At 46.5% G+C, this 17,731-nt stretch overlaps 2 protein-coding genes across 2 annotated transcripts in view; both read left to right on the top strand.

Moving 5' to 3' along the window:
• Nucleotides 1-967: 967 nt before the first annotated feature.
• LOC128278699 (serine protease Hayan-like) lies at nt 968-2,202 on the top strand. Its single transcript, XM_053017430.1, has 5 exons — nt 968-1,136; nt 1,237-1,265; nt 1,337-1,602; nt 1,673-1,782; nt 1,856-2,202. The coding sequence occupies exons 1-5, from the start codon at nt 968-970 to the stop codon at nt 2,200-2,202; spliced, it is 921 nt and encodes a 306-aa protein (XP_052873390.1).
• A 13,259-nt stretch (nt 2,203-15,461) lies between these two features.
• LOC128278698 (uncharacterized) overlaps nt 15,462-17,731 on the top strand; it is a 28,683-nt gene continuing 26,413 nt past the window's right edge. The window contains exon 1 of the mRNA XM_053017429.1: nt 15,462-15,551. Within this exon, the coding sequence (XP_052873389.1) occupies nt 15,462-15,551 (90 nt within the window). The remainder of the gene's footprint in view (nt 15,552-17,731) is intronic.

The raw sequence follows: 17,731 nt of genomic DNA, 5'->3' as shown, positions 1-17,731 counted from the left end.
AATGTGGAAATTTCTCCTCATGGCAACGGTTTGGCCCTGGTAATTGCATAGTGGCGATCGCGAAACCTTTTGCGTGTTGCTGGACTATGGGAATCGGCGATGTCAAAAATTAGAAATATTTGTTTTCGATGATAATGTTTAAAAATCTTCGACCGATAGTACGACGGCAGTTCAATCGCTGCATTGCATGTATCCAATTGCAGCGAGTATCCAATTGCATTTAATATGCAATTATTTAATTTATTTTAAGTTAATAATGTATGCTTCTTCCGAGCCCACAAAGGATTACTTTGGCCATTTGACCATGAAGGTACCCTGTTGTGCGTTGGTCAACGTGTTTTCGGTAGCGTATGTAGCTGTCAGCTGCGTGGCCAAACGGCCTAACTAACCCTCGCAGGTTCAGCCACGAAGCAATAGCGGCGGCGGAATTGCATCGGAGCTGAACAATTGGCACAACCTGCTGTACGGTAAGCCACGGATTGAAGAAAGGTTCACGGGTAAATTACAGACGTGACAACCGGAGAAATGATTAATGATTAATGACCGTCTAGAAGGGTTTCTGATGATATGGCTTTATAATATATGATAATAGGCCTGTGGATGCATTTACCTTGGGTTGATACACAATTTAGAGATCAATCGTATCATTCAACCGTGTTAAAATTTTCTCGCGACGGTTTTAGCAAAAGGTTAACTTTTCTTATATAATTTTACAGTAGAAATGAAACACTATTTTGTAGCAAATATTGAAACATTACATCTGGCAGGCACCGTGGAATGTACCGATCTGACCAACAAGCTTGGATTGATAAGGATCAGCTGGTGATGAGCATTAACCTGTTGCAAAAAATGATAACAAGTTCACTGGCTTCCCGTGGCATCTGATGAAAATGGCTCGAGACTGGCAACGATCGTTTCAGTTCAATTTCAACTGTGCCGGAGGAAACCACAATCCTATTGCTTTAAAATGAGTCTGTTTTACACGGTAATAGTGTGCCTAGTGGCATCGGTATGCGGTGCCGATCCTCGGAAGACGTTCAACATTAGCCAAGTGAGTTCGGTCGATCCAACGCGTTACCATGCACTGCGATTGTTCAACAACGATCATCCCAACCATCTGAGACCGGCCTTGAAAAGTAAGTATCGCTCTCAGTCTGTGGTGTTAGTAGTACCAGAAGTTTACCCAGTAACCCAGCGGTGATTTTCAAATAATGCCCCATTTTCTCGGATACACAGAGTGCCCTCAGTCAAACTACATGTTCCCGGTAAGTCATGTGTATGGTCTGGTTCTTTCCTCTTGCATCCTGAATGCTAAACCCCAACGGGACCGTCGTAGGTGAAAATATTTTCTACCGAAGAGCCGTTCTTCTGTCCTGCTGTCTTCGTCAGTGCCGATTCCTTGCTGGCTTCTGCGCTGTGCCTTAAGCAAATGCAACCGTCAGACGATCACCCGTCGAGCCATATGTTTGTGATCATGGAAGAGGAACAAGTGTTCTTCTATGAAAACGGTCGCCGGTATGTGAGCAAGATCTTCTATCATCCCAAGCTGGACGACCAGCCGGCGTACTACAACATGGCCATCGTGAAGCTACGCAACTCAATGTGAGACGCTTTATACTATTGCAGGGGACTCGTCAATATGCTTACTAACCTTGAGCTTTCTCCTCTTAAGCCGTGACACTGTGTCAGCCAACGGGCAGAGCATGATTGCGTGTCTCTGGTCCGAACCCAAGCTGCGAAGTGATCAGCTGTACCTGGGCGAGTGGTTCAGATATCAGCCCGGTAAGCTGGAATTGGACCTTGTGATCTGAGTTCATCCATCTGAGACTGTTTGTGTTATGTGATGTCCTTGCAGAGCAAAATGCGGCATTCCGGTGGCTCGAATTACCGACGGTGACCCGGAAGGAGTGTCGGGAAGAATTGGCAAACGCCAAGACGGCGGTGCAGGAGCTGGATCGCGGTGTGACGGAGTCGCAGGTGTGTGTGAAGGATCGGCAAAATCGAACGCTTATCGACTTTTGCGAAGCTCGATCCTCCGGGCCACTGTTTATGGTGCTGGGCAACACGGTCTACGTGGTCGGTATGCCAACGGTCCACATCGATGACTGTAATGTACAGGTGGAGGTGTTCAACCGAGTGGCCTCCTTTCTGGACTGGATCGAAGCTATCGTTTGGCCGCGACTGGAGTCGACCATGCCGTGAAGCTGCTTTCCAACATCTGGGGCACTTTATTTGAGCTCGCAACAAGTAATGCTAAATAAAATCTACAGTGTAACAACATCTACAGTGTGAATCAAATTTTGTTGTTTAATTCGTTGCTTCTCGAATCGTTTGGTTTTGCCGTTAGAGAGTAGTATAGGGGATTCCAAAACCTTCCAGCAGTTGTAAGAAAAAGTATGTCAGTTGTGGATAAACAGTAGTCCGTCAAATAAACAATCTGAAATTCTCTAAAAACCATCCAGTGGTTGTGTTGTGTAAAGATTTTTGTCAAAAGTGTAAAATTAAAAGTGTAAAGTTGGGTTAAAGGAAAATCTTGAATCATACAAAAAGCTTAACGAGAAGCTTTTCGAAATAAAAAAACGTAAGGTGAAAGCTTTTTCGAAAGTATTTTTTAACAGTATACACTAAATTTTTATGCTACTCTTTTCTAGTCCTGCCTTTCCTTTCTGATCACAACGGAATTCAATAAAAAATACTTTTTTTGGTCATGGAATATCGATTTTTTCACTGCTGATTGCATGACGAGCGATGGTCCTAAATTAGATGTTCTCGATGGACTCCGTCACAGAAACGTCTATAATTAACATTTTCATTTTGGAATGAAATGATGAACGGAAGAATGGTTTGTCGGTACATTTCCTGAGAAGGTTATTTTTTGCTCTCAGGATAGTTTCGTCGATTTTAACGTTTAACGGATCGTTCGGATCGGACTCAAAGGCAATGAATCGCGAAATGGCATAGTAGCTGTACGGTTGGGTTGTTCTTCCTCGCAGGATCAACTAGGATCACCCGAAACGTTTACCAAAACCTATTAAAACTGGCCAAGTCGATTGGCAAGCTTAATTAGGCTCAAATTATTTTCACAACTTCACAACCACACATTCCATTCCATTTGGCCCGGTTTAAGCTGTGATCGTTGCGTAATTTTGCGCCTTTTTAAGTAGCCACTTGAAATATATTAATAAAATTAAACATCAAATAGCACAAGCCCATCCTCCACACTTCACCGGTGTAGCGGATGTGCTGCGGATAGTGCGGAAGTTGCTCCTTCCGTCGGTGGCGCGAATAGGGAGCCCGTTACGGCCCGGTGCGCATAATTGTTCTAATTGGTCTCTCCTTAATGAGACTTTCGCTACAGGTCCACATGGGAAAGATACACACACACACACAGGTCGACCGTTCGGTTCTGAAATCATGAACCTAAAACAAACGGTCATTAGCGGTAGCAGTAGCAGCCCCGGTTCGGTCCCCTAGAAGCAAGCGATTGATAAGGCGCGAGGAATCCGTTCAACCATTGCCACAGGTACCATTAGCCAGAGGGTCCTCCGAGAATGATCAACATTTTTTTAACACTTTCCACCGACTTTTCGCTAAGGATCGCGGAGGTGTCTAGCTGATGGGGGAGCCGTCCCGGGGTTTCCCTCGCTAGACGAACTAGCTCGGAGGGAAAGGTTCACCGCCTGGCAGGAAGGAGTGCTTGTTTCGTTTAAAATTATTGTACAGATTGGGGTCGATGAATTCTTTTTGTCGAAAAATAATAGACTAATGGTAGTGTTTGTACTCGAGCATTCGAATAAACGTTCTGCAGATTAGGACCGTTTGAGTGCTTAACATTTAAGCAATTTTATACATATGTTATTTGCACTAACATTTTACAAACAATTTCACACAAACGAATGATATCGCGGACAAATCCTCTATCGAACGCAGTCGAGCAGTCTAAAATCGCGTGAATTTAATAAACATGAAAGGCAACGAAGGGCAACCTATGAAAGTCTGAAGTGGACATTATCCTCTATTTCCCCTTTTTCCAAACATAAATTGTCCTTTTTCGGGAATCTGCCCTTTTTACTATGTTACAATTCTGCGATTGTATCCAAAGTCTGAGACAAAAGTTAGCTCTTTTCTAACCAACTATTCAACCTCGCTAGGCTTTGTGCGATCAGAGACCTAGGACTTTTGCAAACCGAATTTGAATAAAAACTTAAAGGATGTTATCTGTCCGACATTATTAGGTTTTTCTTAATCTTAGAAGAACGGACCGGTCCGTATCGATGGACATTATTAGGTATCCGCTTCCAAATTGTTTACCGCAGATGGTGGCGGCTTCTGGAACCAAGATCCTTAGATTCCAGAACACAATAACACGTAAACACAATATGTACCTAAATCTGCTGACCATAAATAACGTAGCCAACAGGAATTCGATTGCGCTTTAGCGCTTGATGCAGAAGAAGGAAAGTTCCGGCATGGAGCTTGTTTATTCTGGTGGTCGGTGTATGTAAAACGGTGGTTGTCATCGAATGGTGTCCTTGGTACCCAACAACTGTCCCCCTGGGTTCGAAAGCTGCTTCGAAGCTCGTTTCAAAGAATGTAGACAAGTTCAAATCAAATCCTTTGCTCGGGTTATTCCTCTTTACATCATTATCCTTATTTTGCATTTCGATACCATCGAAGATCTGATCGCTGCCATCTGGGGTTCTGCAGTTGCAAAGTGCACATCGGCCGCGGCGGCCAGGATCACCGACGTGCCAACGCTCTCCATTCTCTCTGAGTGCTCGCGGTTGAAGTAGCGGCCCTTGTCCCTTGTCCGGCTGTCCGATCGCGCTGTCCTCTTATCACGCGCCGCGGCAGCATTTTGACTGCTGCTGCTGCTGCGGTGCTGTACACCACACCTCTGGCTCCTTTCTGTATCCCCCCCGGTCGCGTTTGGTGCGCGTCCCGCACCGGTGAGCAGCGTTGCTTCCCCGTGGAACCCCTGTCCGTCCAGTCGTCGTCGTCGAGCTGATCACTTCCTGAAGCACACACACGCTGGTGGGCACAGCAGCACCTTTTGCCGTCCTTGTTCCGGGTGCCTGGGAACGCGGGTCGAGGTCCAAAGGGCCCCGAGCCGAAGAAAGGAAGGAAAAAGGAACCAACCGAACGTCGGAGAGCGGGTAGCGTGTGTGTTACGCACACCAGCGAGCCCACGGACGCAGCGCAGCCTTGCACGTGCGTGCGTGTGAGGAACCCCACTGAGGTGCGGTTGATAGACAGCAGCAGCAGCAGCAGCAGCAGCAGCAGCAGCAGGGCCAGCAGACTGGAGAAGGGTCACACACGGGAACCACCGGAACCGGCTGGCTGTCGGGACCTCGAGCGAAGGTAGCCGGTAGCCCCGTGGCTGCGCTCATACGAGTCCGGGCTGTCAGACCGTGCTGACGTGTGTTGCGGCGGCATTCAGTTCCTCTGGCTCTGGCACACATGGCTCTCGACGTACATTCGGTGGTTCGACAGTGAAAATGCAGGCAAAAACCGCCCAGCTGTGGAAGTACAACGCGAACCGTGAACCCAGAAACTGCGCCCGTGAGATCTGCACCAATCTGCTGGGGGTTGTGACTACTGACTGAACGTGCGTGGACATTACAATAAACCACCAGGCCAGGCCAGGCAGGGCTCCAGGCAAATTGCGGAAGATTCTGGAATCTAGTGTTTGGTGGCGCGCAGTGTTGGTATTAATCATTTCGGATCCGGGAAGGTGTCCGCGAGTCCGAAGCGGTGTGCATGGTTCTAAAAGTGAGCAGGACAACAGCACCAGCCTACGGTAAGTACCCCCGTGAGCAGTGGTGCGTGCCGGATAGTTCCGGGGCCCGTCGAGGCCAACCTATCCGCGTTCCGTTTTATCAATTATCCTTCCAAGCGCGAGTTGACGTGCGCTTCAAGACGTAACCGCGGCGGGGCAATGCGAAGTACGTGAAGTACGGGTCGGGCGTTAATGACGTGCAGAAAACTGCAGTGTTTGTGAGGAGGCCGCAGCAAATATTTGCCGTAGACAAGAAGGGGGAGCAAGTGATCCGCAAGAGTTCCACATGGTTGGAAGCGCGACAGGCGCGACCAGCACCAATGTTCACTGCAGAAACGCGAGTCGGTGGAAAGCGAGAGTCCGAGAAGAAAGGTTCCTCCGACAGGAAGAACGCCATTTTTGCCCGCTTATTTCTGCGCTCGGCGCTAAACCAGCAGCCAGGCGGGTTAGCAGCACGGCAACATACGGGTGACTCATATTAAAATGCCGCTGCCACCCCTGGAGGGCCGCGGCATGCGTGCGTGTCAGAGTGACCGGATGTTATAAACATGCACACGCACACACACACACACACACGTTGGTCATTTGGGTGATTGGTTCGGGGTGCGCAAGGTGGCGAGTAGGTGACTTTACTCAAGTAGATCGAGGTACAATCGTCATTATCCTAACTAATCCGTAGCCAGTCACTACGTAACAGTCACCACTGGGCCGTTAGGTGACCCTCTTTCGATAAACCTTTTTTTTCCAACGCAATGCTTAAGAAGGATTGGCAATAGCCAATCCTCCGCCGTCCGCAATAGCGGAAGGGAGATTCAGCTGAGTTTGAAGTTAAATGAAATAACAGTAACTGATCACATAGACTTTTTGCCTACAATTGAAAATTGTAACGTTCGGGGTTGTAATTTATTGGTCCGTGTCATCCTGGTGCTCATCTTTTTGGCCATACACGAAGGATGCTGCTGAATCGTTACTTTTGATGCTAATGAAGTACCAATTTATTCCATTGCCCTGTGTAGCCTACGATGGTCCGAAGACTTGGGTCTCCCTTCGGTCGGAAGTGATCCTATCGCCTGGGGTACGTCCCGGGTTGGGTCTAGAAAAGTAACGACCATGTCATTATTCGCTTCCAGATCACGTATGAGGTGATGTTCGACTCAGTAAATTTTGTAGATAGCGATTTTTATATCACTAGTCAATCAATATCTTTGGACCGTCTAACTAGAGTGTGACCTCTTTGGTCAACTTCGTTCGCAGACCCTTCGAAACATGGTTGTGTAGGGTGAGAAATTGACGTAAGCTTCTCTCTGCCACGGCACGGAATCTACTTGACGTTCCCGAGTTTCCGGTGACCACCGTAAGACCTTGAAAAAGAGACATCAATGCCGGCGAAGGAACGAATTCGGGACCATTAATTAAATGTCGCGGCACGGAAATATTTCCCCTCGTTTGTCACACGCTACCGCAAACGGCAGTCGCTACGCGTGGAGTGGCCTCTCAGGTACACACGCTACCCGTGAACCGTTGCTCTCGAGTGCGCGCGTCGCGCGGTCAGCGTGCTCTATAATTTGAAGGACCTCTAAACAGAGAGGTTACCACACTGTCTGGAAGAAAGTTGTCCCGCGCGCCGCGACCTACCCGGGGGTCGCGGTCGCGGCCGCGGAAACACAAATGAGGCACATTCACAGAAAGGGGTGCGTCGCGGGCTAGGCGTGAATTGAACAAATAAACCAAGACAAAAAAAACGGCCGCGGAAAACCGAGCCTCCGAGAGAGCCCATTAAGCGGATTAGCTGCTGGTTACACACTTACTTCGCTGACCTCAGGGATAACCGCGGCGGACTCTCGACTGGGCCCGCGACCCGCAAAGTGGGCTGGAATCTGGTGCCCAGACCCAATGGGTTTGACCTTTCCGGCGGAAGAGGGAGAGTGAAGCGCAAGGTGTACCGTTTCGGAGCCTCAGTTGGCAAGTGGCATTTAAATAGTGATAAAAACAAATTATCCGTAACAACGTCCGCCGTGAATGAATATGACGAGTGTAAAGTCTTGAAGTTTTGCTATAGCTCGACCTTTTCGGAGTGTCTTAAGCTATTTGTTTGAATATTTGTATGAACATAACGAATGCTGGCAATTAATTTAGTATCGAAGTTTGACATTGCAAAATTCGGCTTTTCGTTTGTTTTATCCTGTTTATCAAATGAATTAAATTGAAAACAGCGAATGTTAATTGAGACAAACAAAAGGTCTACAAAAGTCGCTTTTCGAATTGTACGAATGAATTGACTGTCCTATGCTAAAATAGCTAGGACATTTCTTTGGTTCTATACTACGTACAAAATAATTGTCATTCCTCAAGGCCAACCAGACATTAAAACCACGCCATCTGCAACGCGATTCACCATTTGAGGGAAAATAAATTTGATACTTAAACTTAGAAAACTGTAAAAATTAAAATAAAACAATTAATCGATTGCTGGCTGGCTTCCTGTGATACAAAGTGTATCAAAATGCTGAACCTAGATTAATTCAGACCTAGATTAGTTTGAGACCTAGATTATTTAAATTGTATTTTCAAAAGAGGCAACTCCGCGTGTTTGGCTGTCCGACTCTCGCGCGCAGTAATAAAACGAACGTGATTGTTAGAACTAATTCGATTTATTGCATCAATTCAATCGGCCGTGCGTGCAACGGTGAAGAAGAGAGGTGTGCCCCTTCTGGTGAAAGCTTGTTAATATGCCTCGGGGCCTCGTAAAATGGAAAAATTAGTTCAAGCTCGTGGGAAAACATCACGAACCGATCATCATCATCATCTCCGACGCCTCTAGAACGGGCCGGCCGCTTGAGTGTTCGTCCCTTCCAGGACATGTGGATACGCATACACCACCGGAGGCACCGTGTCCCGTTTGCGCCCGTCCCTTGGGCGGGCGCGCGCGCGCGCGCACGTCCTTGCATAACGGTGTGCCCCTTATCATCCCGAAAAGGGTAACTCCCAGATCAGCCGCTCGGCCCGAAAACCCGTCCCGGGAATGCCGGGAAAGAATTAAGAAAAAATAAAGATGATATTGAACACATTGTGTTGGGTGTGTTGGGTCTTCGTCCTGGTGCTCCGTCTTCGCTCCGAGAGGATGGAAGTGATACGGAGGGCGAACGACCCGGAGGCCTCCGTTTTTCTTCCGCGTTCGTCCGAGTTTGGCTACAAAACGCCCCGTCGACAGAGCGAGGGCACAGCCTGCCTTGATCGGTCTGGACCCGGCCGGCCGGCCGGCCGGAACTTCTCCGAGAAGGGTGCCGGCGACGACGGCGCCGACGACTCCGTATGAAGGGTTTGATTTGAGAGTGTACAGTTACACGTCAAACAACCGTCAGTTGGAAGGAGAGTTGTGAGAGACAGGCCCAAGCTGCCGATCGGGATGCAGGATCCTCCTATGGGTCGTCGCCCGGTTTCAAATATACATTTCGCCAGAAGCGCTGAAAAAAGCGTGTGCCGGTGTTGGATGTTATTTTTAATTACCTAAACATGATACGGATAAAATGAAGAGTAACGATCTCGCCCGGGTCCCAGGCGAGGACGTCCTACGAACGTTGACGCACCGATTGAAGAAGGTATCGCTGAGGTATCGCTTAAATCGAACGTTCCGGGAGCCGCCTGATGGTACCAAACCTGAATACCAAAAAGGTAAAAATACGGGCCCGATTCAATGCAACGTTTAACGCCTTTTCGTGACTTATTTGTAGCACAACAAGGATTCCTCTAATTTCTGCTTCAAAGCTAGTCGAACACATAATTCGTGAAGCCATTATGACAAGTGTGAATAGATTTTAAACAATTCCAGAGGATGCTACAACATTCTCTACAGATCTGGCACTTTCTGGCCAGCACTGGTCTAGCATTTTGTGTTTAGACGCAGGCATAACCAACAGTGTCACTTCGATACCAGGCAAATCATCATTAGTAAAACGTCATGTTTTGGGTCTTATTTTAAACGTGGACAGAACTTTTCAGTAGTTGTGCCATTGGCATAACGGTTTCGCTGGGCTGGGACGGTTGTACTCGCTTATGAAACTAAAACTGAGGAACCTCATCAGGACTTTCTCTTTGATAGCCTTGGGAGAGAAAAATAATGGCAGAACGTTTTATTAATTTCCATCTAATCCTGCGCCATATGTTGTTGGATTTTATGCGCGTTTTTCCATGAACGAGCTAAAAAAATTGTTGCTCACTGTTTTATGAACTAACACTATCCATGGGATCGTGGGGTCTCTCTGACGGGTGCGTTCATCGAATAATTTAAACTTTTTCTGTTCCGTTGTTTTTTCGCTTTTCACTGTCTTACGGTTGTTACTTTAATCTGAAGACTTTTTTCGATATTGTTTCCGTTTTTTTTGTTGCTTCACATATCATCGTGAGTTAGGGGTATCTAGCGTTTGTAAATTTATCTACAAGCAAAGCAAAAAAGAGGTCATGAAGAAGGAACCTCCCAGGGTAGGGAACAGCCAGTTAAATCAAGGACACGGCTCGGCTCACCCGTGAGTTAATATGAAGCCACCGCAGGACAAGACACTGCCAACACACAAAAAACTTGAACACATCGCGCTACAAGGTTTAAGCAATTTTTTCAGACGATCCGATGTTTCTATTGCTGACATTATTTTTTGGGGTGTCGTTTTTTTTTATTTTGGTGTAAAGTACCTAATTCAAATTACGAGGAGTAAACGGAGAGGTGCGCGGCAGACGCACAGCAGGACACGGCCCAAAGGTGCACTTGGTTTCGTTTCCTTTCTTATTCAAAGTAATTATAGGGACGTAAATTTTCGTCAATCCCCGCGGGATAATGGGCCAGAAATCGGAATCGTGCATTAAGGAACACATACCGGCGTAACTTTGGTCTTCTCGGGTGGCCCTCGGCTGGCTGGTAGCTTAGTTTTGTGTTTTGCACAGAAACGTTTTTCTCTCATTTCTTTTTTAAATTTAATCTCAGTAAAAGACGAGCGTTTTGTAGACATGGGCTGATCACAGAAATTAGGAAAACAGATACATTTGGGTAACCTCTTGATTTACAATATTAAGTTCTAATATTACTAAGATTGAAGGCTGAACATGAAGGCTTTGATTTGAAGAATGATTTGAAGGCTTAACATGATTTGAAGGACTAATCAGCTAGTACCACTCAGTACTACCAACGCAACCTGCTTCAAGAGTAATACAGTCTCTTTAACGCTCCCTGTCAAATTTTTCACAAACACAGTTCCTTCCAGTGGCGGTTAGTTTGATTTTAAGGTGATCTGCACCAAAAAGAACAACTAGCACACGAGACTAATCTCTGATGTAACCGTTAAATTTGAATCAACTGTTTAAAATCAAATGAAGCGTCACATCATAGTAAAGCATGTTATCGGAGTAACGTGAAATGTAGGTAACTATTGCCCGCAAGTGGAAACTCAACGCTCAGTTGCAGTTTTCTTGACAAAACAAAAACCAAGGCGCGCCATTGCCACCGGAACCGTAGCTTCCTTGGGCTCTCGGTTTTTAAGAAGTTCGCGTCCGCCAGTTTTCGGCGAACCAGCTGCTACAGAGCGGGCTGCGAATCTAATTGCCACTTCAATCTCGTCCGCTCGTGTGTGTGTGAGACAGCTTTTTGCGTGTGAGAATTTACATGCCTGCAGATAATACCATTTTAATAAGAGATTCCTTCAGCCGAGCGGACCGTAATTTTGTAAACGATCTCGCTGGCGCCGGCTATTGCCCTTTGTTAATTTCGCACATCTATTAGGATTCCGCTCGGAGGGCCCTGCCGATGGCTTGGGATTCAGAAGACCCGGTCGCCAACCGGTTGATCGGGTTCGCACAAAGCTTCGCGACGAAGTTGTCTGGTCTGGTGTCTTCTATTCGTTTCAGAAACCCTTTTCGGCGCAGACCCAAAGTTGTAGCTAGTATGCCAAAGAGACAAAAATGCTAATGTGAGTGTTGCATGCCAGCCGGGGAAACCAACCAGTTTCTTTTGAAAATGTACACGCCTGGGAGCGATCTGCGAATCTGGCAGAGTGCGCGTTGCGGATTCAGCGTTGTGTTTCGTGACGGACGGAACCGAGACTAAACAGGATTCCGCATCAACGCAAATTCAAGGTATATTCATGACCGTCGAGTCTCTGTATCCCCGGCTGCGTGCACAAAACCGTTTCCCAATTCAGATCCTATTCAATTTATATCCTAGTCTTCTCCGATTCCCCAGAGATCGATGGCTATCTTTGTATCATATTGCCATCCGCTCGCTCAAAACTACTGCAAAAAAAAAATCGTAATTTCCTTGTGTGGAATTCAATTTTATTGGCTCAAATGACCAAAACGTGATGAAACTATCTAAGATCCATAAAAAATGTCTTTCGCTCGATGTGACCTTATTTTGTACTGGAGTGTGATTTTCCGAACGGTCATAAAATGAGTTACACGTTGCACAAATGTGATCATGTGGTACTTTGGCCCGCTTTCACATCTAACTACTTTCTTCAGGGGGTCCATACTGGAATGATTTGAAGGCTTAACATTTTTTCTTGAAAATAAAAAAAATAAAAAAATGGGATCGGATCGGATCTATCTCGCGAAATGGACAGGCATTGTGTGGACGAAAAGAAACGATGGTTACTTATCCATTCGTGTCTTTTTACGTGTCTTTTTACGTGTTCCAAGAATGACGGGTACCAAATCACACTGATTTTGAGTATGTGTCGAATGCTTCAGTCGGACATGTTCAGTTCGATTTGCGCTACGTCCAGGATTGCATTCGAGCTGTCACTTTCTGAACCTTTTCATGTGATGCAGTTTGTTTTCGGTGAGAAGTCGGATTCGATGTAGCATTGCTTTCAGTGAAATTAGTTGGAAAAGGGTTTGGGCTCTAGTAGTTCGTACAATAAACTTTCCTCGCTGTTTGATAGGTACGATTATCAGAAGTTATCGGGCAGTTATTGTGTTGAATCCTGTACTTGCGAATCCTTTCTTTTGTAGTTGGCTGATGGACCTAAGCTTTTCTTACTACAACTGATCGAATCGTACCAAATGAAGCGTGGCCTAAAGAGATAAACGATCTTTATGGACTTGGACTCGGATATTAGAGAGTTCACATTCGCACAAATCACATCACTCGCGATCGCACGGTAGTCGTATATAGCGACAAACGATCACCTGGCTGTCAGAAAAACGGGCGCCCAAAAGCCAGGTCAAGCCAGACCAAGCCGCAAATTAATTGTCTCCCATTCGTTAACTTCGCTTCCCGTTTCCCGGGTTTCCGTTTCCCGATTCGTTTGCTCCAATTCATCCGGCGCACTGCAGTGTTGTGCCCCTCTTCCTTCAACTCCGGCTCCGTGCGTGTCCTTGCACCGAAAGTAACGCCGCCGCGCGTCTCGGACTTAAATGACGCCAAATTAGAGCACAATCGAAGTTCCCTCGTCTCCTCGTCTGTTGCGGTGAAAGCAGGCGTGACAGGGATCCGGCCAGCCGGCAGCGGCCGCCGTCAAATCAGTCGCTGTCGTGGAATCTCTGGGAAAAAAGGATCGCTTCCGTGTTCTCCAGCTCCGTGGTGACGCGCACACTGGGCCACGATACATTTCTCTTTCGTTGCGGGTTCCGTGTGCTTCTCGGTGCAGCGGTGGTTTCCCTCGGTTTTTAATTTTCTTCCGATTCTGCTGCTCTCCCGGTTCATCTGCGTGCGCGATTCCGTCCGAAGGCCTTAATCCGAAATATTTGTAGAGCGCGCGCGCGCGTACTTCTCCGAGAGGTCTGCCGGGAGCCCCCTTTTCCCAATTGTCCTCACACGCTTAGGTATCGGGCCATCTTGCTGTTTGCCATTTTTCCTTAGCTCATCCCATTTATCAGCAAGCTGTTTAAAAACCAGAGCAAGGCAACGCAACTGGCATGTTGGCTGGCTGCAAGGATGAAGGATGATTGCGAAAAATGGGTCCGTTCGCTTTTGGCACGCACACCCTTCTAAGAAACGGTGACCTTCGAACCGGAGCCGGAGCTGCTGCTGCTGCCTTTGATTACTGGCTGGCTGGGCGCGGGGATTGTGTAGTATAAATCATGCCGTTGTTCTCTTTCTTTTTCTCGATGGATCTCTCAGGGAGCCGGGGCTGGCGGCTGGGTCTGGTTTGCCCGGCCTGCAGCTGCAGCAAGGACCCCGACATGAAAGCAAAAGTAAAGTGAGATTAGTAATGGGACTTCCTGTCCGGAGCGCATTCGCAGTCCGCCACAACGGTCGAAAGTAGACACCGGTAGATAATATCGTGTAATTTCGGCCGGCCTCGCTCTCACCTTTCCTTTGATTGTTGTTGCGGTGACAAATTGCATCCGACCATTGTTTCATGGTTCAACCAAGGAATGCCAAAGTTCGACATTTCTACGCAACTCCGTTCCGTTAGACTTCCGTTCTTCTGTACTTTCAACGTTTCAAATTTTGAAATAGCAACCAGCAAAGGCCGTCACTAAAGAGAATGCCAAATCAAATGTGCGATACGTTCATTTCACAATTTTTGGCGAACGGAACGGGCTAGTATGGTCTGAGTTGGATAATTGGGCCTGGTCATGTTCTTATAAGAAGGTTTTCTTAATTAGTTCACAAACACTTTTAGTCTGTCACCGGTCCGAAAATTCACTTTCCATGAATGGTTCCACGTAATCGCTGCGATCGGGTTAGCGAAATTGGGGCTAGCGACAGCTGGAAAGGCCAAGGATAGGAAAGGAATCAATAACTCGAAGAAAATCGGCTCGGTAATTTCCCATTTGGTTCGGTACGGTAAACGTTCCAATCTGCACACATTGCGTAGACCATTTCTCGCGAAGGGAAATGTCTTTAACTACCCGTCACAAATGCATCCTGCGGGAAATGCGTTCCGGCCGGGTGGGAAGGTCACAAAAAAACCGAGTGAAATCGGATCCGAATCAGACGGCAATGGCGACGGCGACGAAGCGATGCAATTTACCGTTCATTATGCGCATTGTGTTCCGATTTTTGCGTCCCGTGCCTTCTGCGTTTATTGGAAAAAACAGCGTTTTCGGTCCCACGATGTGTCAAGGTCTTGGCAGAAGTTTCTCGAACAGTTTTAAATAGCACAATTTATTCGAGGCATTGAAGGTTTTGCGGCGCGGGCACAACAACCCCGCCACCGGTAAAAACACAACGGTACAGAAAACAACAGAGACTAACATTGTCTCTGGTACAGGCCAAGACCGCTCAGCGGTTGTTGCCGGATAAGACGAAGACAATTTTTTAGGTTTTTCATACCTCCTTATATTTTCGATAGGTACACGAGTTCAATGGTTCAATGGTTCGAAGTTCAATAAGTACACAATTAATAGTTTAGCCTTTATCACCGGTTGTGGGAAGTAGACATTAAAAAGGATATAGTTTTCCGATGCGCAAACGTTTCAGAGGAGTTGACTTAGGTGTTTATTGAACGTCTCGTATTGCTTCACTAAACTTTTTAAAGGATAACCTTGTTATCCTTTAGCTAAAGCTAGCGTCGTCGGATGCTGAAGTTCTCTCAATATCTGGAAACTAATAAGAGAAAACAGACCTTAAGGAACTACAGGACTACTACCTGTAGGAACGATAGTTTTTGCCAAAGAAGATATAAGTGAAATACCATAAAATCTATCTATGAAGAAATCAATTACAAAGTATATAAAATATGTAGAAATGTCGGATCTACGTTTTGGGCGCCACCCGGAAAGCAACATCCTGCGTAGCGGTTCCGTGAGCCAGCAGCAGGTGAAATCGATCGCAACAGTTCGTTAACGGTTTTGTTTATTTTGTGTCTGTTTTTGTTTCGCTCCTTTCCGATCCGTTTTGGTGCTGTTTATTGTGTAGGCGTTCCGACCAACCTGACATCCGTGCTCAGAGAGCAACGTGTTAAGTGATACATCACGCCTTAACGCGTCCTATCTATCGTTTGCCGCTTGTCATCTGGTTGATGGCGGTCCGACAGATCGTTTGATTCCTCCCGCAACGGCTCGGTTTATTGAATTAAAAATTAACACATTCGCTTCAGCCACTCGAAGACGCGCGCGCCTGCCCGTAACACGGAACCGCGACTCATTCCCGACAGCTGCTATGCTGTCATGGATGGATCTTGAACTACCTGAAGCGGTCCAAAAACGAGGGGGCGCGTGCGATAGATTATTTATTGACTGGTCGCCAAAGTCATTCGCTCGTCTGTTCGCAGTGCAAACATGGTCGTCCTTGCCCTGGACGTCCAACAGCCGCTCGTGTTAATCGATTAATCGCTCGCTCCTTGCCGGCCCGGCCGTATTTCTCCGAGAAATGGTTGCTCTGAACGATGGTTTCCTTCTCGGAGAACAGGTGTGCGCCACTTTTTGTTCTGCCTTCGAAGTATAGCATCTGTGTGTTTTGGGACCACATGAAAGGAAGTCGAAAAAACTCTCTTTTGTCAGGATGCTTTTTGAATGTTCAATGGTTTTCTGTTCTGGATTCTGGTCGATGGAACCAATAATAAAATGGAACCATCTGTAAAAGCTCGAACAGTGGGTAAATGCTTTTAGCAAAGGGTCATCATGGTTAGATTTCCACCAATTATATGACTTCAATAGTGTGCAGCTCGTTCGTAGATCATCCGTCTCGCTGCACCGATTAAACGGTGTCGATGTGAAAGACGTCAGTTCGAACCCTGTGACAGACCATCAACTTGAGTGCAAAACTTTAAGTGGGTGCTCTGCCCGTTCTAATAATAATAAAGAAATAACAATTGTGTGCAGCTACTTTCTTGGTCATAGGTCATATTTTGTTCAATCATTGAGGACCAGGCTGTATGATCTTCTTTATGTTTTAGTCACTCGAGAAAGATCTATCGGCCCAACCATTGATCAGTATGACTCTGTAAAAAGTAAAAAGAAGTTAAATAAAAGAAACATAACATGCAAAAGATAAAATGTACAACTGAAAGTGAACACCTTAAGAGGATCTATTTGAAGTTTTATTTTTCCTTTCACGTTTCAGAATGTTGTTCTGCTTGTCTGCCAATTACAACCACCGAGCGCATTCTTGGCCTGCACCAGAGACAATGTTAATCTCTGTTGCTTTCTGTAACGTTGTGTTTTATGAGCTGAATTGTTGGGCTCGCACAAACCCACTGTCACACTGCAACATTTTAGTATGTTAACATCGCTAACATTCCTCCACCCCCGATGATATTATAAAATCGGGCAATGAGGGTCGTCACATGCCATATGCAAAAAAATGAACTTGAATTGTTGTTTATTTTGTAGAACTATTTATTTTTGCATCAAAAAATAATCAACCAGCTGACTGCTGCCAACGACAAATGTATAATGCTCTTCGGGCGACTGTGTGGTAATCAGAGGCCAATGAATATTTAATGGATATTCTAATCGACGAGTAACATCTGTCATCGAAAGCCATATTTCATGCGATTCCCTCAGATCGGCCTCGCGCACATGGTTGTTTGGGCCAAGTCCATACCATCGTTGTGAATAAATTTGTTTTCCAAAAATCCACTTCTTGAGCAATAATTGTCTCCGGTTTCCATTCAAGGAATCACTAGCGTCGTCTGCGGTTTTGGAATTAGCATCAAGCCACCAGCGCAGGGCAGCGTCGAATAGGGGTGTCCCGTGTTACGGAGCCATGAAAATACTGAGCGTGAGGGTGCTGCTCTCACCTTCTGGAAAGGCATCATAAAAAAACAAGATCTTATCGCAGATCTTCGTTGTGTGCTTTCGCTTGTCGGTATGTAAAAAGTTGAACCAAGCGAAGCCGTTCGTGTCCGCGATCGGGCCCTGAGCTGAGCGAACGTCCATATGGTGGATCCGTTTGTTAACGAAAGCGTGACCTATCGGTTACGTGGCTTACCACAACCCCTACACTTAAACCACGATCAGCGGGCTAAATAATTCATAAAGGGCTCGAAAGGACATGTGGTGTTCGTGGTTAGG

Source organism: Anopheles cruzii, chromosome 2, assembly GCF_943734635.1.
Source record: "Anopheles cruzii chromosome 2, idAnoCruzAS_RS32_06, whole genome shotgun sequence".
In the NCBI taxonomy this organism is placed as follows: domain Eukaryota; kingdom Metazoa; phylum Arthropoda; class Insecta; order Diptera; family Culicidae; genus Anopheles; species Anopheles cruzii.
Note: the sequence above shows the minus strand (reverse complement) of the source record. Positions and strands in the feature narration are given on the sequence as shown.

Excerpts from the sequence above, each read along its gene's own strand:
- LOC128278699 (XM_053017430.1), top strand. The coding sequence starts at position 968 with ATGAGTCTGTTTTACACGGTAATAGTGTGCCTAGTGGCATCGGTATGC. Across the intron at positions 1,137-1,236 it reads TCTGAGACCGGCCTTGAAAA|AGTGCCCTCAGTCAAACTAC; the intron begins GTAAGTATCGCT and ends TCGGATACACAG. Across the intron at positions 1,783-1,855 it reads GTGGTTCAGATATCAGCCCG|AGCAAAATGCGGCATTCCGG; the intron begins GTAAGCTGGAAT and ends ATGTCCTTGCAG.